We start from the raw sequence: 21,551 nt of genomic DNA, 5'->3' as shown, positions 1-21,551 counted from the left end.
CGAACTCAGAAATCCGCCTGCCTCTGCCTCCCGAGTACTAGGATTAAAGGCACGCCCGGCGAACAATACTCTTGCCTAGCAACAACTAGGTCCAATTTACAGGCCTGTGCTACCAAGCTTAGGGTAACCCTTTTTTGTTGTTTTTGAATCAGGCTATTACTGTGTAGCTCAGGCTGGCCTTGAACTGCCTCAACCTCTTGAGTACCTGGAATTTTACCACTGCACACGATGGGAGGGAATTCCTGAAGAATCCTGGGCTCTTAACTGCCCCAACTTCCTGTCCTTGGATAAGCCCAAGGAACTACTTCTTGCGTTGCCCTTGGCTGTGAGTCATGTGGAGATACCAGGGACTAAGTTGGCAGAGATGAAGTACAGGGTCCATGGGCTCTTCAGGAAGACGACAAATGAAAGAACAGGAGAGGACAGTCCAGAGGTGAACGGGTTCCCCAAGGACCCCATGTTTGCCCACCTCTACTGTGTCACAGGTGTGGCTCCTCCCACTGGACTGTAAGATCTGACTTAAATCACCTGTCACTTGGTCTGTAGCTGATCTGCAGCAGGTCATTGAATAAAAGGAAGTGCAGAAAAGGTGAGGCTTGAAGTACTGAAAGGGAGGCCTCTATTCTCTCCCCATTAGCAACCTTGCCTGTGGGCTTCTTCCCAGTGTATGGTTGAGCAAAGGATTCTAGAAAACTAAACAGTGATGGGGAGATCTATGACTTTGTGGCTGCTTCGAAGGCAGGTGGATCTCTGGAGGCAGCCATCCGTCAACCAGGCCCGGCTCCCTTCCACTCACCAGCGGCAGCCTTGGGTGCCTCCTGTCTGGCCTCCTGTCTGCCTGCCTTGTAGTAGGTGAAGCCTCGGATCACTGCCTGCTGCTGAGCCAGCGCACGTGGCCTGGCTGTGGGCTGGGGTATTCTACCCTTGATGCTCTCCTTCCTCAGCTTCTCCACTTTCAGCAGCTTCTCCTTGGGAGGCTTTGCCAGGCCCTTGTCTGAGAAGCTCTTCTGTATGCTGCCATATTTGTTGAGATCTCTGCCTTGCCCTCCAGCTGTGTCCTGGGAAGAATAGAAGTGTCAGATTTGAGTGACAGTAAAATGAGGGGCTGCCAGTCACAGAAGCTCAGTGTGTGGGAGCTGGAGGTAGTCACAGTGTCTGTGACGTTGTTCCCAGAGTAAAATCACCCATAGTTGTTTGATTCTGTTTCTCCATACAGATTTTCTCTGCAGGCTTGGGACCCAATCCAGTAGGTTACATATTCATTCCCAACTCCTGTCCACCTGTTGTTTTGTTGGCTCTTAGGAAGGCCTCCTAGCCTTGTCTCTCGCTCACTGGTCTTGGTTTATGGGAAAGGGAGAGGTTCTTAGGTTGCTTTAGAGTTCCCAGAATGCTCCCCATGTTAGCACTGAAATCCCAGCATTCTGAGCTCTTCAGTCCCGTGTTGGTCTGGCTACCCCTAGGGAATGAATGCCGTGTCTAACATTTTGTGAGCCTCATTATTTTCACTTCCTACTCAAATGCTCTGAGGCTGACTTGGCACAAGAACACAGGGCCTGTGACACCACCCATTGTGAGACAGAAGCTAGGGCAGATAAGGCTTGTACAGTGTCTGACGTCATCTGGGCAGCCGCCAAAGTGAGACTCACTCACACTTGCAGAGCTGGCATCTTACTGAGCAGGCAGCCAGCTTGGGCCACGACACAGGCTTCCTCATGCTCTATTGTGTCTAGGCGGTCTTACTAGCAGTCACCAAAGGTGCTACTATCACAGTGTCAGCACAGGAGGCTGCAAGTGGAGGAGGAAGGGCTGGGACCAGGCAGTCACGTAGGCTGGCTACAGCTCTGGCTCAGCCACCCCCTCTCCCTGTGACTTCTCTCCATGTTTCTTCATGTGCCAAGTAGGCAGGGGCCAATTGTACTTTTAGGTTGTGGGATGAACTAATACTGTACTTGAGGAAGTCGGGTTCAGAGGAGTCCGACAAATATCACCAGAAAATGAAGCCACTGGGTCATGTCGGGCCCATGGATGACTGATCTGAGGGGCACTAAAAGGGTGGTGACTACCAGCTGCACTCTGTACCAAGTGGCACAGAGCTTCCTGACCTATCTGGAAAGTGGGAGGGTCCGTGTGTCTGCCTACAGGGCTATGCTGGCTATTATTTCCTTAGCTTGACACAATCTGGGAAGAGAGAGACTCTCATTTGAGAAAATGCTTCCACCAGATTGGCCTGTAAGCAAGTCTGTGAGGCATGTTCTTGGTTAATGGTGGAGTTGATCGAGCTAGCCCACAGTGGGTGGTGCTACCACTAGGCGCGTAGTCCAGGTTATATAAGAAAGCAGGCTAAGGAGGCCAGTGAGCAGTGTTCCTTCACGGCCTCTGCTTCAGTTCCTGTCTTAAGTTCCTGCCCTGACTTTCCTCAGTGATACAGTGTGACCTGAGAGCTGTAAGACCCACATTGCTTCTGGCCAGGGTCTTTATCATAGCAATACTTCTGAATGCAGACTAGAGCAAGGGATCTACTGAAACAAGGGGATCTACTGAAACAAGGGGATCTAGCAGAGCAAGGGAATCTTGTCTGTGCACACATGCTAGCCACCATGGGTGAAATGATATTAATCTTCAAGGATCCCCGAGGTACTACTCATTTGCCCTGCACCCACCCAGGGGCCCAGCCACAGCAGGAGAGATTAGAAGCAATGCTGCAGGAAAGCTGGCTTGCTCATCTAGGACCAGGCAGGAGGTTCCTATAACCTCATTACCAGTACTTTGGGAATGGGGAATTGAATAAATACCCAGTTTAGGGCCCACCCATCCCTCCGGACTGAACATGCAACTCTGCCCCGGCTTACCTGTGCTAGCCACAAAACGGAATAGACACTCGCTGCCCAGCCCTCTACCATGGGCTCCTGCTGTGCTTTCTGTTAACCCTCTCCTAAGGCTCCAAATGCACCCAACCCTGTGTCCTCAAGCCTAGCTACCTTCTGTCCCTGTGATCAGAGCCAAAGCCTCACCTGAGCCTTGCTGTCGGGGCTTGAAGCTGGGGCAGTGGCAGGGACAGCGGCTGCATCCCTCTGCAGCAACTGGAGGCCCAGGCTAGACAGCTCCTTCTTGATGCTCATCATGATGGCTGACTGGTTCTCATAGCTCTTCAGTTGCTCACTGAGGTGGTGTACGCTGTCTTTCACCACCTTGTTCTCCAGGCTCAGGTTGGCCTTGATGCTCTGTGGGGAAGGATTCATGGTCATTCCTGGCCCTGTTTCTTCTGAGCTGCCACCCTAGAAGGGCACCCTAACTTTGCCATCGAGACTTCAGGGGCAAAGATGTAAGTGGGACTGGTGAACAGGTGGAACCAAGAACGCCCTATAAGACCTTGTAGTCAATGATTTTTATTCTTTTTGTTTTGTTTTGTTTTGTTTTGTTTTTCAAGGCAGGGTTTCTCTGTATAGCCCTGGCTGTCCTGGAACTCACGTTGTAGACCAGGCTGGCCTAGAACTCAGAAATCTGCCTGCCTTTGCTGGGATTAAAGGCGTGCGCCACTACACCTGGCTTATGATTTTTATTCTTAAGAGAAAATGAAAATTAGGTAATAATATGTTTATATTAATAAATGAAAGAGGTGTGAGTTGGCCTGGTATGGTGGTGTACGCCTTCAATCCCAAGTACTAGGGAGACAAAGACAGGTGGATCTCTGTGAGTTTGAGACCAGCCTGGTCTACATAGGGAGTTGTAGGACAGCCAGGGCCACATGGTGAGACCCTCTACCAAAAAAAATAAAAAGAGTCCCTCTCACGTTCATTTGTTTATTTCTCAGTGATGACAATGTTATACATCTTTATGGTAGGGAAACTTATTTTTCAACACTTGGATTTCACTTAAAAGTCTAGTTTTAGACAATTTCATATCTGTCCACAAGGCATTCCCCTCTCCTTTTCATAAAGGCATAATATGCCACTGTATGCTTAGGTCATAATTTAATCAGTCTCTATGGACGGCCCCTGAAAGTCTCTAGTAACCTGTTAATTTAATATTACTTTTTTTCAGAGCTGGGTGTGGTAATGCTGGGCTTTGATCCCAGCCCTCAAACCAAATTTGTTAGAGACCATCAGCAGACTCAGGGCTCTGAGGAACTGGTTTGCATTTCCAGAGGTAACAAGAGGAAAGGGTGGAGGAGGAGAGCCAGCAGTGTGAGCCTAGAACGCACAGGTAATACTGTGCCCAGGGAAAAGGTCAGGTCAGCTTTCCAAGCTGGTCTGGGATCAGACAGCCAGGAAGAGATACTCCAACAGGCTTCAGATAATCTAAGCGACTGTGACCTTCAGCTCTGGGTTTAGTCAGGGGTTTGTCTTCCCTCCTGTGGCACAGGATGCCCAGTTACTGCCTCCCTCTGGAAAGGAAGCTGGGAAAGGAAGTCCCGACGCCTGCTCCTGGCAGCTGTATGTCCCCAGACCCCTGGTGCTCAACAGAGGCCGGATGCAGGAAATGGGTGGAGGCCAGGCGATGCCAGGAGAGAGGCAAGCTTCAGCCTGGACCTCCAGGTTTGTCCAACTCTTCTTGTACTGAGAGGGTAATCCTGTAGCACACAGTCTGTGATGTCTGTAGTGCCTTTGCTTCCACACAGGTCATAATGGAATTGTCAAACCCAGAGGCACCACTGGTATGGTATTTCTCCGTGAATGGTACCCAGAGTTGTGCAGCATGGACCCTGATATTAGCAGCATAGCCTCCTCTCCCCCCCAAGGTAGGACTCTGCAGCCTGTAACTGCCTGCTGGAGTTCTGCTTCCAGTGGCCACCAAAGTGAAAGAGAATGGTCCAGGCCCCTTTGGATGCAGCCCTTGGCCCTGGCACTGCCCTGGCCTTACCTCCTCCAGTGTATTCATCTGGGAGGCCACCTTCTGGATGTAGGCATGCACTTTCATCAGATCCATGCTGTACAGGGCACCCTCCAGGAGATCCACCATAGACTGCAGCTAGAGGTGGTGGGTGGAGAGGGGAGAGAGATGGTTAAGCAAGGATATCAACACACCTGGCCAGAGGACACACAGGGAGCCCCACTTCAGCAAAGAACCCCACAATTCCAGAGCCTCACAGTGGCTACTTGGACTCCAACCTACGCATCATCACAGGACAAGTAGCACATTAGATTTTATTGACATATTTTGCAAATGTGAGTATTTACGTTTTCTTTCTTTTTTTTTTTCTTTTTTGAAGTACTGGGGAAGAATTTCAAGGCTTCCTACACACTAGGCAAATATTTCACCATTGGGCACATCCCCAGCAGAAAGAGATACATGTGGGAGATATATATATATATATGTATATATATATATATATATATATATATATATATCATGTTATATATATTATAAATATAATATATACTATAAGTCCAGCTTCTTGTGATGGGACCACTCAAATTCTTCTCTGGTAAAATATTTTGAAATAGAGATTTAACTATTGACTCCCACAATTACCCTTCTGTATGATGGAACATGGAGAGCTCTTCCTCTGATCTGTACTTTGTAACTTGATATCATCCTCTCTGTACATGCCTCCCTTTTGGGTGACAAAGTGGCTAAACTCCAAAGTGTGTCCAAAGATACCCTATGTCCCCTCCAGGCAGCCCTGAACTCTAACTGATAGCGTGTGCATGGATAAGGTCAGTTTCCTGGCTCCTGAAGAGCCAGGTTGCAGCTGACCCTTGGCTTGGGGCCACATCTTTATTTGGGAGGTCTCCCCTTGTGGCCCTGCCTTATGTAATTTGTTATAATGTCTCTGGGGAGTGCATTTATAATGGGATACTTGGTCATGAGATCAACCCAAAGTATAGGCCTTTTTTTTTTTTTCCTTTTTAGATCTTTTTATTTTATATGTATGGGTGTTTGCATGCATATGTCTGTGCATCACATAGGTAGTGTGGAGGCCAAAAGAGGGTACTGGACCCCCTGAAATTGAAGTTACAGATGATTGTGAGCTACTATGCAAGAACAGCCATTGCTCTTAAGTAGGAAGCCATCTCTTCAGCCCCAGTCAATTAGTATTGAGTAAGCTCTAGAGGAGGAACATACACTTGCAGAGCTGTCGAGACAGGACATTCTGAGCAGAGATAGGAGCTGGGGTGAGCTGTGACCATGGATTTACTGCTCTGTGAGTGACATGGAAACAAACTGCTTGTTGTACCTGTGGCCAAATCAGTACAGAATGGGAGAAGAAGTTCAGGGTTTTCACCATGTTTTGTATTCCCTTGGCAGAGCAATTTTATATGTTTTGACTCTCATAAGACATTGGACTTAAAATCTGGCATGCCTGCTTTCTCTTCCTTTTTGATTTCCTTCTTTTCTTCCCTTCGTCTCCCCTCCCTGGATAATGCAGGCCAGCTCAGCTGTGGAAGCTGTAGGTCAGTGTTAGGTGTCTGCCTCCATCTTATCTCCTGAGACGGAGAACCTGGAAGTCACCATTTTGACTAGACTGGCTGGTCAGTAAGCTCTAACATCCTCCTGTCTCTGCTCCCATGAGTATTGGGTTATAAGCACAGGCCTACATGCCAGGCTTTTATATGGGTGCTGGGGACTCAAACTCAGGTCCTCAGGCTTACCTAGCAGCTTCCTGTTCTTGTCCCTCCCTCTCCCCACTCTTCCCCTTTTCTGCATTGAGGATGGAACCTACATATACCAAGCAGACACTCTACCGCTCAGCTACCCTCCCAACTCATTTTCCTAAAATCTATTTCTAGAGTGTTTCATGAAGTATTAGGCCTTGGCAGACTTTGTTTGTTTGTTTCAAGACAGGATCTCACTATGTAGCCCTGGCTGTCCTGGCACTATCTTTGTAGACTAGGCTGTTCTCAAACTCAGAGAGATCCACCTGCCTCTGCCTCTCAATTGCTAGGGTATAACACTATCCTTGGCACCAACAGGACTTTTTAAAACTTCAGTTTTCTTCTTTTTTATAAAGATTTATTTTAGTTTTTAATTTTGTGTGTGTGTGTGTGTGTGTGTGTGTGTGTGTGTGTGTGTGTGTGTACAGGATGCAAAAGCCAAGAGAGGATGTCAGATCCCTTGGAGCTGGAATTATAGTCAGTGAGCTATCCAAAGGGAGTGTTAGGAACTAAGCTCTGGTCCTCTGAAGGTGGAGCAAAGAGGTCTTAACTGCTGAGCTATCTCTCTAGCCCAACCTAGCATAACTCCTGGCCCAGTACAGAGCACACTGCCATTGTTAGTCAGCAGCTGTGTCCTCAGCCTGGCAACTCCCCAAGGATGGGGCCATAGCTGACCTATGTCCAAAAAGAAAAAAAAGGACGTTGTAAGAGGCATTTCTTTTGGCCAGTCTACGCCCCCCCACCCCCAAAAGTGGAGCAGTACTCTTTCCTACACAGCCATGTAGTGTAGGCCCCAGATCATAGGTGTAATTCTTAGCATGGTTCAAGGGGCTGGTATAAAAAGGTGGGCTGCAAGTTCTGCACCCAGGGGATCTTCTTAATTTCCTCCCTGAGATGTTTACACATCTCAGGAGCCAACTGAGTGGGAGAAACCCTGTGCTGTAGGTAATCTCTCCTGCCTCTGGAGTGTCCTACCTGGTGGGGTTACTCCATCTCTAAGGCCAAGTCAAGACCATATACAAAACATTATGTCTGCCATGCACCAAAAAGACCTAAGGGACAATGGGTTGGTGGGAGAACATCAGCCTAGTGATCTTGTAGATGGGTATGGAATGTAATAGAGAATTTGGGGCTCAGCTTAGTCCTGTTTCTCCTCTCTATGATTTCAGGCAACTTTCATCCTTTCTTTGGGCTCAAGTAAAACTGGCCCCATTAAACTCCCTCCCCAAAGGGTTCCAACAGGGAAGACATGAGGCAGTCTTTAAACAGAGGGCCCTGTGCATCTTTATAGTGAGCATGCTCATAACCCAGCAATAGATGTAGGAGCGTTGTGGATAGGCCTAGTGCTGTTTGTATTTTGATGTTAATTCCTCTCTCCCGGGAGGGTGTAGAGTGGATAAGGAGTGAGTCACTACTCATGGTGACTTTTTGTGAACCAATCCCCTCATGAATAAAGGAGCCAATCACTGGGTGAGTGGGCGGGACTTTTGGATTGGATGGGGATAGCATAAGGGCAAGATGGAGTTGCTAGAGTTTCCCAGTATCATGGCAGATCCGCCAGGACTCGCCACCTGAGGAATCAGATTTAATAAGACTTAAAGGATTAGGTTTTAGTTGTTGTGCCTAGAAATTGAGTTACCATTGATACTAAGCTAGGTTTGTGTGGTGTTTTCCAGAGAGAAAGGTATGGCAGCAAAGCGTAGGTTTGCCTGTATACACCACAAAGGCCGTGGGGGTTTGAAGCATGGGACTGGTGTGGTAACGTCCCACTAGTGGGAACCTAGCGAGGTGAGTGGAGAGATTTTGGAGTTCTGAGTCAGAGTCTCCATGAGATAAAAACAGGTCGGCCATTGCCCACCAGTGCATGGCCGGCCAACCCCACAGGGCAGAGAGTTGCCACAGTAGTGTGAGAAGCCTGCAGGTCATCAAGTTTGGCTTCTACCAGGATGCTGGGTGTTGTGGTGGCTGACCGTGGGGTGGACGGTTATCACATAGGGCTGGCGTGGCAATGTTCCACCAAGGGAACTCAGGAGCTCTGGCTCAGAGAGACTGCCAAATTAAGATCACCCAGCTGGAACCATTGACTTGAGAAAAAAAAACAACCAGATTTGCCCCTTTAACTGCAGACAGTCCTGTGGGTTAGATGGGGCACTGGGGAGGCCCCAGGGAGACATTGCTATCTAGGCACTGCCAAACTGTCAGAAGACCGCTTGGCTTAAAATGTGCTGCTCCTTCCAAGCTTGATAATTTTGGCATCAATTTATGTAGTATAAAAATAAACTTAAAGTTAAATTTAAAGAAAATATTTTTAGCCAGATGCTGGAAACAGTATTCCATGGGTCTGTTTCTTGCTTCCCTGTGTGTTTTGCATGCAAATGAACCAACCATCTTACTTTGTAAGTCATCTAGTTAGAGAGTAGCCTTAGGTTATGAGACCGCATTTTCCTGCAAGAAATGACACAGGTGAGTTCTCTGACCTCGCGACTCCTCTATCCCACATCATACTGAACACAGTACGCAGGAGCACAGTAAGCCAGCAAAAGAGAATGATGACTAGCTGAGAGTCATGAGGTCCTTTGTGACCCAGTAGGCCATGTGTGTCACCAGCATCTAGGGCTCCATCACTTGTAAGCTTATACAACACACAGGGCAGCATCTCAGATATTTCATGGCCGCTGATACTAAATAGGCTAATGAGATGCATGTTTGGAAGGGACTGTTAAAGAAAAAGACTTTCAAAGATAGCAACAAGGAAACAGAGAAATGGCTCCACAGTTAAGACCACCTCTCATGCTTTCAGAGAACCTGAATTCAGCTCCCAGTACCTGCAACTCTAGTTCCAGGGGATCTGATGCTCTCTTCTGGCTTCCATGGACAGCATGCATGTGTGTGCTGCTCTTATATACATATAGGTAAAACACTCATGTACATTATTTTATAAAGATATGGGCTGGATGGCAGTGGGGGCGTGTCTTCAATCCCAGTACTTGGGAGACAAGAGGCAGGTGGATCTCTGAGTTTGAGGTCAGTCTGGTCTATAGAGTGAGTTCCAGGGCAGCCTGGGCTACACAGAGAAACCCTGTCTCAGGGGGAAAGAAGAGGAGTCGCAGTATGAAATATTCTGGCCCTTTATAATACCTAACAAAGTGGTCCTTTAGAGACCTGAGGAGTAGATGGTTCATAGGAATGATTTAGACACAGCAGGACCTGGATTCAAATCTCAGCCCCAGCAAGCCCACTGAGTTCTGGCGTGACTGTGTTGTCAGTACTTTGTAAGCTAAGGCTGGAGGATGAAAAGTTCAAAGTCATCTTGGACTACATAGGAAGTTTGAGGTAAGCCTGGTATACATGAACCCCTATCTCAATTAAAGTAAACAAACAAAAGTAAGCCTGGTATGGTAGCCCATATAGGGGGGCCCATGCCTATAATACCAGAACTCAGGCAGGCAGAGGCAGGAGGACAGCTGCAAATTCCAGGCTAGCTAGCCTGGTATATAGAGTGAATTCCAGGCCAATGTGGGCAACAGAGTGTGTGACCTTGACTCAAAAAAGCAAGACAGAACAAACAAAATAATAAAGTGTCCCAGTGTTTATAATATAGCTAGGTGAAGGCATATGAAGTGAATTGGGTCATACCCAGGATGGTGAGTTGATTCAAGGGGCACTGACTTAAGCTGGCTCCACTCAGGAAGCCTCAGTTTTCCAACCTGTGACACAGATGTCATCGGAAAGCCAGGCTAACTAACACTGACAGTGTACCTTGAGGAGCTCAGGTGCCTGCTTCTTCAGTTTCTCCATCTTCCACTCGTTCTCACAGGGGTTGAGTGAGGAGGGCGGTGCGGTGCAGGAACACCGGCAGTCGGCCCCAGAGCTCACTGTCTCCACAGTGTAGAAGTCCTCTACTCGTGCTCGCCCACTTCGCACCCGGCTGCATGCATCCTTGCTCAGAGGTCGCATGATGCATTTGCAGCGGCAGTCAGAGCCCTCTGAAGTCATCCGAACCTGGTCCAGGTCATTGAATACCTGCAGAGAGGGAACAAGAGGGGCTCCATTTGGCCAATGCCATGAGGACAGTGCTACAAGTGTGTGGGTGTGGCAGAATCCAGCCTGCTGGTCTCTGGGTGGCACTTAGAGGCAGCAGAAAGGTAACCAGGCACTTGGTAGCATTGTCATAATGACAATTCAAATGCTAATACCTGGTTGTAGAAAAATCCAACAGGTCCACCTTTGGCTCTTGTCTTTAATCCCAGCACTCAGGAGGCAGAGGCAGGTGGATCTCTGTGAGTTAGAGGCCAGCTTTGTCTCTACGTGGTAAGATCCAGGACAGCCAAAGCTACATAATGAGACACTGTCTCAAAAAAGACAGGCAGGCAGACAGACAGAATAATAAGGAGACATGGCACAGGATTCATTAATTGACTGAAAAATGATATCCAAAGACTTGTGTTCATAACTGCTATGTCCACAATAGCCACAACACATTTATCCAGCTAATCAACAGACAGAGAACGTGGCGTCTAAACACAAGGAATTTCAGTAACATGAATCAACTCTGAAAGCTTATGCTAAATGAAAGAAGCAGGATCTACGGGGACTGGAGAAATGGCTCAGCCATTAAGAGCACACACTGCTCTTTGGTTCCTAGCACTCACACTGGACAGCTCACAAGTCTTCTGTAAGAAGCTGCAGGGGAGATGATTTCCTCTCCTGGCTTCCCATGGTACCTGCGCTCACGTGCTCATACCCACATCCATTAATACATATAATTAAAAATAAAAATAAACAACAACAAATCTTACGAAGCCAGATACAAACAATCCCTCCCTGCATGATCCCATTCCTATGAACTATTCACACTGGTTGTTAGGACTTGAGCATGGGGAGAGAGGGACAGCTTTCTTTCGGTGAGTAAAAGCTTTCTTTTGAGGAAGTAATGCTGGGCGTGGTGGCGCACACCTTTTATCCCAGCATTTAGGAGGCAGAGGCAGGCGGATTTCTGAGTTCGAGACTAGCCTGGTCTTAAGGGTGAGTTCCAGGACAGCCAGGGCTACATAGAGAAACCCTGCCCCCCCCCCAAAAAAAAAAAGATAGCAGTGATGGTTGAACAAACTGCCATTGTACCAAATGTCTCTGATTTATACACTGTAAGATGGCCAAGATGGCCACAGTGGTGTGTACCTACAGATAGTCCTTGTAACTTGGGTCATATAGCAAAGCACTATCTCAAACACAGACCACAAAATGGCATTTTTATTAGTACTTTTCACACTAATAAAAGTACCTTCAATTGAACACTTATTGTATTCTAGGTGTTACAACACATATGTCCTTTTTGTTGTTGTTGTGGCTCCCAAATTTTATTTATGAATTAATACAAAATATTCTAGACCAATTGTCTTAATCGTCTTCATCTTGGTTGATCTGGAAGTAACATAGCTCATAGCTCTCTTTGCTGTTGGCGACAAAACACAACCGGTCTTGAAGTTAGTTCTTCATATACTTCTTGGTGGGACATTTCAAATACCTTTTGGAGAAAGACATCTTCAGAAGTGACAGAGGTCTTGTTCTTGCTCACTTTGATGGTCACAACCCCTCCACCAAGATTCCAAGCTTTCCTGCTCACCTTGAGTCTCTCCTGGAGGAACTGCTCCCACCTGGTAGCATTTACACGCTATCTTCTATGTGGTGGATCCAGTCAGGAGTGAATTTCAAAACATGCTTTTTCTTTTTGTTTTTTGGTCCCCCTTCACCACAAGCTTTTTCCATGGGAGCCACAGTGGCAGGGGAGGCTGAAAGAGTGCACCATGCGGGGTTTGATTTCCAGCACCCATAATGGCTGCTCTCAACCATCTGCAACTCTAGTTCCAGAGATCTAACGTCCTCTTCTAGTCTCCTTGGATACTGCACATACCTGCTGCATAAAATCTGAGTGTGTAGATGTGGGTTTTAAGATGTGTGGATCCTGGGTGAGAGGGTAGTAGGAAGCTCATATTTTCTGTTCCTGTAATCTTCCTGGATCTGCAAAGTGTGGTCCTGACTCAGTAGCTTGTGAGGTTTAGATGAAATATAAAACAAAACAGAAAACAGGAGCTGGCTCATACAAAATGTGCCACCGTGTGAGCCATTATTAAGATACAAGGAAACAGGCTCAGAGAGGTAAAGTCACAAGTTCAAAGATCACATGCCTTTGATGTAGAAGATTGGGTCTAAGGTAAACCATTGTTAGCTCTTTTTGTTGACAGCGCCACACATATATACAATACATTTTGGTCATTTTTCCCCCATTACCCTTTATCATCTCTTGCTTTCTCCTGCTGAAACCCTTCATCTTCCCAAGCCCCCCTCCTACTTTGTCTGTATATTTGTATGTGTTCCACTGAGATTTAATTAGGGTTGCACCACTGAAGAAAACGACACCCCTCCCCCACAACCATTAACTGTCAATTGTCTCACTGAGTGGAGAGGGGCCTCAAGAGCCCTTCTTTCTTTCTCTCATTCTCTCTCTCTTTCTTTATTTCTTCCTTCCTTTCTTTCTCTCTTTCTTTCCTTCAAGATTTATTTATTTTTATTTATATGAGTACACTACAGCTGTCTTCAGACACACCAGAAGAGGGCATCGGATACCATTACAGATGGTGAGCTACCCTGTGGTTGCTGGGAATTGAACTCAGAACCACTGGAAGAGCAATCAGTGCTCATAGCCGCTTAGCCATCTCTCCAGCTCAAGCCCCTCTTTCTATGTGACTGCCACAGAATTGTTCTCCTGTGCCCTGGGTAGTTGGTGACCTTCAATGGGTTCTAACCCCATTTCTTCATTGGCAGAATGGAGGACTTTTAGTATGCAGCCTTCTCAAAGTGAGGCTCACAGGAGACATGACCTCAAGCCAGTGTTTTTCTCCTCCTCCCCCTTCAGCACCACCCTTGGATGCAACACGCCCTATGACCAGATGTAGCCACTTGTTTCTGGGACACCACCAGCTCTGTATTCTCAGATATCAATGCAGTGAGAGACAGGTGCCTTGCATAGATACACTTGGCCAAGCCCTGGGCTCCAACTCTTCGTGCACAGCTAGTCCCAGTACAGTCCACAAAAACTCACCGCAGGCCTGTGACTTTTCAGCTATCACAAGAGAAAGAACCATAAGGACACAGGTACACTCATAGCACCCTGCGCCTCTGCCAAGCACCAGGGTCCTAAGGAGAGGAAGTGAGACACCTATTTCCTTTCTAGGTCTTCAGACGCTTGTTTGAGACCTGGCCTCTGCCAGGCCCTGAATGGATGACAGCTAGAGGCGCAGGGGAACTAGACCAGGGAATATTCTTGGCTTCTTTAGCCACAGAGATCCAACCCAGCAGGCTCTCAAGCACACTGACACTTTGAGGGTGGCAAGGAGGAGATGGGTGTCCTTTGTGGAGAAGGCATTGCTGGGAAGCAAGTCAGATAGGCAAAACCAAGAGTGGCTTTTCAGAAGGCGGTGTGGGTGGGGAGGTCACCCTGGCTGGTGATTTCAGGGGTGCAGGGTGGCAGGAGGTGAGGCGTTAGGTCATGGCAGAGCCCAGTCTCGGAGGGTACTGGAGTACTGGAGTGGGCTGGCTGAGGATCTCAGCTTTCTGCTTAAGTCTGGAATGTTACCCAATATTCTTGTGCTGAAGTCTCAGTTGCCTGCTGAGGAGCCTGGGAGGTGGAATCACAAAGGCTCTGAGCTCATCGGTGGCTTAATCCACTGAAGGATTCATAATTGGATGGCATTTTTGGGAGGCACTGCACCCCGGGAGGGGGCCCAGTTTGGGGAAGGTGTGAGGGTGTGCCCCTGAAGAGTGGTTCTCATCCCCATCCCATTCCTCTGTTCCCCTTTCCTCTCTTTCCCCCTCCCCACTGCCTTCACTGAAACCTGCACCCTCCGTAGTTTCAGCAGAAACAGAGGAAGTCTACACAGCCTGAGTTCACCCTCTCCAACGTGCTGTTTGACACAGGCCCAAGTTGGCTGGAGTCCATAGCCAAGCCAAGTTGCCTGTGCTCATCTGACTAGGCTGACATGTGTGGGCACAGATCTCTGCTATGGGTGTGATCCCAAGGACACATGTGGACTGAGAGGTGGAAGTGGGAGTGTCAGTGCCACACTCAGCCAGGGCAGGAACACACCGGGCTGTACAGCATTTGCAACAGTTATTACGGGGATCAGCATCCTGACGGGGAACTGGCTATCTGTTTCTCTGTGTGGGTGTACTGGTCTACTCTTTTTTCTTTTGTTAGCAACATCCTACAGACAAGGAAACGGACCCCTAAGTCGTGAAATGCCAGGTTGGAGAGGATGAGCCTGGGCTATATAGATTTCCTCTGTTTCTTTTGCAGCTGTACAGGGGCCAGGGAATAGTGGGCGGTGAGGGGATTTAGAAAGGATGCTTTGGTCCTGCCCTCTGTTCTGGTCCTCTGCCAGTGAAATGTACTCTGGGGGGCTTCAGGCTCATTTTCCCCTGCTTGTGAACAGTCAGGATCAGAACACTATCCACTCCCTAGGCTTCTGCTGGTCCCAGAACCCCAACAGAGAGGGAATCACCAGAGAGGGGTCTCCTGGAGGACCCCCATCTATTGACACTAACCCCCCACCCCCATCCAGCAGCTGCTTCCACATTAGTCTGCTACATTCCTTCCTCCTCAGATGAGGTGCTCTGTCCTGACAGGGGTGGTCAAAGTTCTCACACTGCCAGGAAGGAGCTGGAAGAAGGCCACTGCTCCCAGATCCAGGTGCCAGCAAAGCAGCAGGGTCCTGCTCCAGTTGGGTAAAGCTGGAGATGACCAGGCACCATAGCGAAGAGCTAGGTCTGGCTATAGTCTTAGCACCCACAACTCCTTCCTGCATGGCCTGGACCCCTCTGAACTTCAGTTCCCCTCTCTGTAAAATGGGGTGGCTCTCAATCTCCTCTTAAACTTATCAATGAAACAATGTACACAGAGCAGCTGTCATAGCTCTGGACCAAAGTAGTTGCTCATTTAAGCATCCTGTGCTACATAGGCAGCTTCTGGAAGCCCTCCCTGTTTTCCATCATCTCTCTTCACCCTTACCATAACTCCATGGTTCGTCAGGGAAGGCTAAAAGCTTGTCCAGGGTCACTCAGCACAGCCTGTTTCAACAATTTTGTTTATATGGTATGCTTTCCCTGAGTGCCCACAAGCACCAAGCCAAGACTTCTACCCCAGCGACTGAGCTGGGACAGACAGAGATGTATACAGAAGCATGGCATGGAGTCTGGGATTACCTCCTGGCTGAACATTGCTGTCAAGTAGGAAAGCCCCTGCCTCAGCCCCCACCTTTCCCTGCAGCTGTGCCCAGCACGCACGCCTGCCAAAGCTCCCAGGTGTGGAGGTGGTTTGTGCTTCGAAGGCTGATTTTTTTTCTTAGTTTTGTTTTTATTGTTGTTTTGTTTGTTTGTTTTTCTTTTTTTGTTTTTGGGGAGAAATGGATAGATCTGGCTGGACTAGGAATATTCTCCTAATGGTGGGGCAGGTTCACATGAGGTTTTCTGAGGTGTCACCATATTTCTTAACTTTGCACCTTGCTGTCAACTCCATGGCCATAGGCCAATATGTCAGTATGTATTCCTCTATGCTGGATTCATCTCTCAAAATCACCTCCTTTGATGACTCCACAGGGAGCTGTTATCTGGGACTGCACTTGGAAAATGCAGTGTGATTCTTTAGAGTGTTCAAATCTATCCCCTGGGGCGGGGCCACGATCACTTGGCAGTGTTGTACGTGATGCTGGATATAAGATGCTGGGCATAGACCTTGGTCCTGGTATTCTCCCAAAAGGAGTGTTGAGGCAGGCTCACTTCTCATAGAGAGATGGTGGAATTTGGCTTGGCCTAACACTGTACGAGGAAGAGAACTCCATTATCTGTCATTCTGCATTTTCTACTCAGGGGCCTGCTTCCAATTACGCCCACATGCGGAAACTCCAGGAGTAGATCTGAAACAACACCTAAGCCCCTGGGACTGGCCTGCCTGGAACATCTGACCTGGCCCAGGAAACCACCATGGCCTGCTTGCTAGGCCCCTTCTGTTCCCTTGCTCAGGTCCCTCCCTCCAGGTCTCAGTCTTCTTTCTCTGCTCAAGTCCCTTCCCACCCCTGCATGTACACAGAGAATGAGGTCCCAGCAGCCCTTTCTCAGTTGAAGAGACTGGTAAATTATCACTTCCCAAGAGTATCTGCTGCCCTGCCATGGTGTTTTGGGGCTACATGCCCGTCCACCCCAACCTCAATGCTGGGCAGTCATGCAGAAATACATGCCCAACCACCCCAGCCATGCAGGACAGCTGTGAGTCCCCCTCCTACTTCAGGTCAGACAAAGCACTTCCTTAGATGGAAACTCCAAATCCTATTTAGGAGAGCCTCACCATGAACATCAACTTAAAATGCAGGGAGACCAACAGAATACCAGGGTGAGTGAGTATCACAGCAGGAGCCTGCCAGGAAGAAGGAGAAGGAGAAGGGAGAAAGGAGAAGGGAGAAGGGAGAAGGGAGAAGGGAGAAGGGAGAAGGGAGAAGGGAGAAGGGAGAAGGGAGAAGGAGGGAGAGGAGGAGGAGGAGGAGGAGAAGGAGAAGGAGAAGGAGAAAGAGAAGGAAAGAAGGAGAAGGAGAAGGAGAAGGAGAAGGAGAAGGAGAAGGAGAAGAAGAAGAAGCCTGCAGAGAGGCCAAGTAAAGGCTCTAGGACCCTGAGTTCACTTCAAGTTCCAACACAGTCAGTCCTCTTAAGCCCTCCATCCCACCCCAACAAAAACAGGCCGAGTTTGCAGGGGAAGAAGTTGGGGTTGTTACTGTGGAGAGAGAGATGGTGATAATGAAAACAGCTCTGCAGAGCCAGCAGGAGTCTGGCTGGGCTAAGGAATGCAGAGTAAATTCACCCATCGCTTGATTTTTATTTTTCCCAGCTGGCTGAAGTGGAGCAGGCATGGGAGGTGTCTGGGGGAGGGTTGTGCTGGGTCCCCAGCTGCTTTAGCCTCCCTTATCCACCAGCCCCAGCTTGCCCTGGGACAAGTAAATATACCCCCTTCCCAACCTAGCAAGTGTTTGGCTGACTCACTACATAAACAGGGTGTTGGGTTTTCTTTGTCTTAGCTTTGTTTTGGATGTGAGCCCTCCCGCTCTATAGCCTTTTTTCGAAGCTCAGAAATGCCCAAGACTAAATGTCCTTTGAGCCAGAGAGGATAGGCAGCGGGTGAGAGAGCATTGATCAGTGCTATCGGAGCCAAAGGGGACATTGATTTTCATATAGAAGCACTGAAGTCATATTTCCAAGTTTGTCCAGCAAAAGAATAGATTTTACCCTTTACCTACTCACAGGTGGACTCAAGTTCTACTAAAAAACCAAACCAAACCAAACCTAAAACTGGAAAGACATCTAGAGAAGCCACTGCTGCCCCATCCTCTGCAAGTAGATCCCTACAGTTTCTCTCTAGGTCAGGGGTTCTCAACCCTCCTAATGCTGTGGCCCTTTAATACAGCTGATGTTGTGGGTGACCCCCACCCCCAGTCATAAAATTATTCCGCTGCTACTTCATAACAACAATTTTGCTACTGTTATGAATTGTAAACATAGGATATGTGACCCCTGTGAGGAGGTCGGTTTACCCTGGGGTCGCGACCCACAGGTTGAGAACCTGCTGCCCCAGGCCCATCTTCATCAGTTCATTTCTAGAATGCTCTTAAAGGGTTCTTGATCTGTCTCAAGTGCTTGCTCCGTCTATGTTCTGGATCTAATCCGGGGCTTTGGGATTCCTGTGGAATCATCTACTGGGCAACTAGTGAGCAAGGTGCTTAGCATTCTGCAGGTATACCTCACTAAGTCTAGAAAGCAATTGTGAGTGAGTGGGTACAATGCCCCCCTCCCCATGCTTATAAGTGAAGAGATGGTGGTGAATGTCTTTAATCTTAGCACTGGGGAAGCAGATGCAGTAGGATCTCTGTGAGTTTGAGGCCAGCCTGGTCTACATGTTGTGTGTGATCCAGGCTAGCCAGAATTATACACTGAGATCCTGTTTCAAGAAAAAACTGGAGCGGGGCTTGCACGCTTGCTTTCTTGCTTTCCCTCTGTCCTATACCCCCCTCCCCCCTCTCTCTATGTGCTCTGTGCTCATGGCTGGCCTCTACTCCCCCCCCCCCCCCCCCCCCCCCCCCCCCCCCCCCCCCCCCCCCCCCCCCCCCCCCCCCCCCCCCCCCCTTTCTCTGTCTCTATTACCCTCTCAACTCCCCTCCCTATGCCCAGAATAAACTCTATTCTATACAAAAACAAACAAACGGGGTGGGGGGAAAGAGGGAGGTAGAAGAGGGGAAGGAGGGAGGGAGGGAGGGAGAGAGAGAGGTGTAAAACACAGCTGACAGGTGAATACAGTATGAGAACTCAACTCTCAGAGAAAATGGCAAGTGGGCGGGCCCAGATTCAGTGAAAAAGAAACTTTGGGTTCCCAGCCTCTCCTGAAAGCCTTGGTCTAAGGCCTACTGCAAACCTGGGAGTCCTTTGGTAACAGTTGTCCCTCGGTCTACCCCTAAGCGGTCAGCCTTCCATGGAAACTCTCAACCAGTTGCTCTTACTGTCCATTTTCTCTTGCTCGCCCACCCCAGAGCACTTGGGACATCCCAACTTGATCCTGGGTTTGAAGTCCAATCTCTGAGTAGTGATAAGGTCCAAAGCGCCTCTTCCTCAGGCTCCAGGACCTAAGTACCCTATCATAACCAGCGTTTCTTCTCGAACATGTTCCTTTCTCAGGGCTTTGATTCCAGCAGAGTCTAGACTAAGTCCCAACTCTGATCTGCCTTTCCCTAGTCCCCACTCCCTGCTGAATGCATCCTCCTTGGCAAGCACCCTCAGCCATAGCGCCCCCTCGCGCCGATCACCGCTTAGTTGTGCTAGGTTCCAGTACCTTACTGTCGGGCCACACAGGACCAGCCCGAAGCAAAACCAGCAGCAGCAGCACCAGCAGCAGCCTCAACTGGAGGTACCTAGACAGGACAGCTGCCGCTTCCATGGCTGGATGGGCTCCGACACCTCTGCGCGCACGCTAGGTAGCGCCGGCAGTACTGCGAGCTCGGCCTGTAGCCCAGCTCTGCCGAGGGGGCGCCCCCCCACCCCCAGCCCGGTGTCTTAGTAGCTCTGCTGGAGGCGGAGCTAGGGTGGAGGGGTGCCCGCCTCTCCCCTCCCCTCCCCGCCCATCCTCTGCGGTCCCGCGTCTTTGCAAATTGTCTTTGGGAGAGGACTGTAGGCAGCAGCCAGGCGGTAAGAGAGGTGCAGCCTCGCGACGTACTGGGGTCAGGTTCTGTGAAATGAGGGACCTCGCACGTGTCCTTTTGCCTTTTTGAGATCCAGTTTCCCCATCGATAAAAGGGAGAAAATAGTCTCTTTGGAATGCTTGCAAAGTTCAAGTGATAATTCTAGTTCAGTCCTTGCTCTGACAAAGTCATCCTGCCTGCCCCCCCACCCCCACTCGTCCCCCAACATTGTTGGTTCTAGCCTTTTCAAGGTTCAACCTCTTCTCTTCCACATCTTCCGTCTTTCTCCTCTCTCTGCTATGCCGAGAACAGCCCACTCCTTTGCATCCTCAGCAGGGCGTCTGCTTTCTCAGTTTCCCAGGCAGCAATTGCTAGCTCCAGGGGTCTCAGGCCTCTGCTGCACCAAGGTGCTTGTGTTGGGTCTTTTGAGATCCACTGTAATGAGATTCAAGAGGGTATCGCTTACCCTTCCTCTCTCTCTCTCTCATATTTCCATCTGCTCTCCTGAAAGTTCGTGAGCCTGATGGTTAGGCCAACACACTTTTTCCTCCGTTGCTGCTTATTTTTTCAAGACAAGGCCTCTCACTGAACCCGGAGCTCTTTCTTTTGGCTACACTGGTTGGCTAGTGAGCTCTAAGGCCCCTCCTGTTTCTGCCTCTCCACTTCTGATGTTACTTATACACACACACACACACACACACACACACACACACACTCACACACACTCAAGACCACGACCACATTTAATGTGGATGCTGGGAGATCCCAATTCAGGTTCTTATAGTTGCAAAGCAAGCAATTAGCTGTGGAGTCAGTCACTCGCTTGCATAGCCTCTGAGATCTGGCTCCTCCTCTTTTAAACGGCCTCCCACCTCAGTTTCCCTTTGGGTTTCCCCTTTGATTTCAACAGGGGGTCCTTCCCAGATTCTTTTGTAGGCTCTTCTAACCTTCTGCATGCCCCGTGGAGGCTGGGCTCCTTTTCTCTGCTGTCACTGAAGGTGACTCCTTTTCTGATCACTTGCATGTTTACCTGGCTTACTGAGCCTGGATTGCACTCGCAAGGAACATTGTCTTGTGCCCTGCATTCAGCCACACCCATTCACTCCTTACCTCTGCTCTCAAGTATTTCCTCCAAAGAACTGCACCTCTTCATTGCCATTTTCCCACAGGGTGCTCTGTGTTCTCAGCTCCCTGTAGAGAGGCAAACAGGCCACCGGTGTACGCATGCTTCGTCTCCCCTTGAAGCTGGCTCAGTGGCACTCAGATGACCCTCTGCCTCCAGCCAACAGCCTCAGGATCACCTGGGGACTTGTTAGAAATACAAACTCACAGGCCCCAGCCTAGTTCCTAAACCAGAGATTCATGGGAGGTGGGGGATCCAGCAACTTGTGTTCTCAGAAAACTCCTAGGGACTCTTGAGTCGGAGAACCACTGGCCTAGCCAGAGATGACTGTATTAACTCTCAGCTGACTTCAGTTAAAAAGTCATGTGTTCTGTCAGTGTTAGTTATAAATGAGTTTTTCTTTCTTTTTTTAAAAAAGATTTATCCGTTTTATATATGTGACTACACTGTAGCTATCCTCAGACACACCAGAGAGGGCATCAGATCTCATTACAGATGGTTGTGAGCCACCATGTGGTTGCTGGGAATTGAACTCAGGACCTCTGGAAGAGCAGTCAGTGCTCTTAA

General features: G+C 48.9%; 1 protein-coding gene and 1 pseudogene across 2 annotated transcripts in view; both read right to left on the bottom strand.

The window, feature by feature from the left end:
* The window catches only part of Olfml2a (olfactomedin like 2A), a 30,338-nt gene extending 10,621 nt beyond the window's left edge, over nt 1–19,717 (bottom strand). The window contains exons 1-5 of one of the 2 annotated variants that reach the window (XM_029474601.1): nt 19,516–19,717; nt 10,356–10,619; nt 4,861–4,968; nt 3,012–3,221; nt 797–1,058 (exon numbers count right to left, since the gene is read on the bottom strand). In XM_029474601.1, coding sequence (XP_029330461.1) covers nt 797–1,058; nt 3,012–3,221; nt 4,861–4,968; nt 10,356–10,619; nt 19,516–19,620 — 949 coding nt within the window. In that variant the 5' untranslated portion in view covers nt 19,621–19,717. The remainder of the gene's footprint in view (nt 1–796; nt 1,059–3,011; nt 3,222–4,860; nt 4,969–10,355; nt 10,620–19,515) is intronic. The other variant, XM_029474602.1, reaches the window with a different exon arrangement.
* LOC110305823 lies at nt 11,958–12,446 on the bottom strand (annotated as a pseudogene).
* Nucleotides 19,718–21,551: the final 1,834 nt, after the last annotated feature.

Source organism: Mus caroli, chromosome 2, assembly GCF_900094665.2.
Source record: "Mus caroli chromosome 2, CAROLI_EIJ_v1.1, whole genome shotgun sequence".
In the NCBI taxonomy this organism is placed as follows: Eukaryota; Metazoa; Chordata; class Mammalia; order Rodentia; family Muridae; genus Mus; species Mus caroli.
Note: the sequence above shows the minus strand (reverse complement) of the source record. Positions and strands in the feature narration are given on the sequence as shown.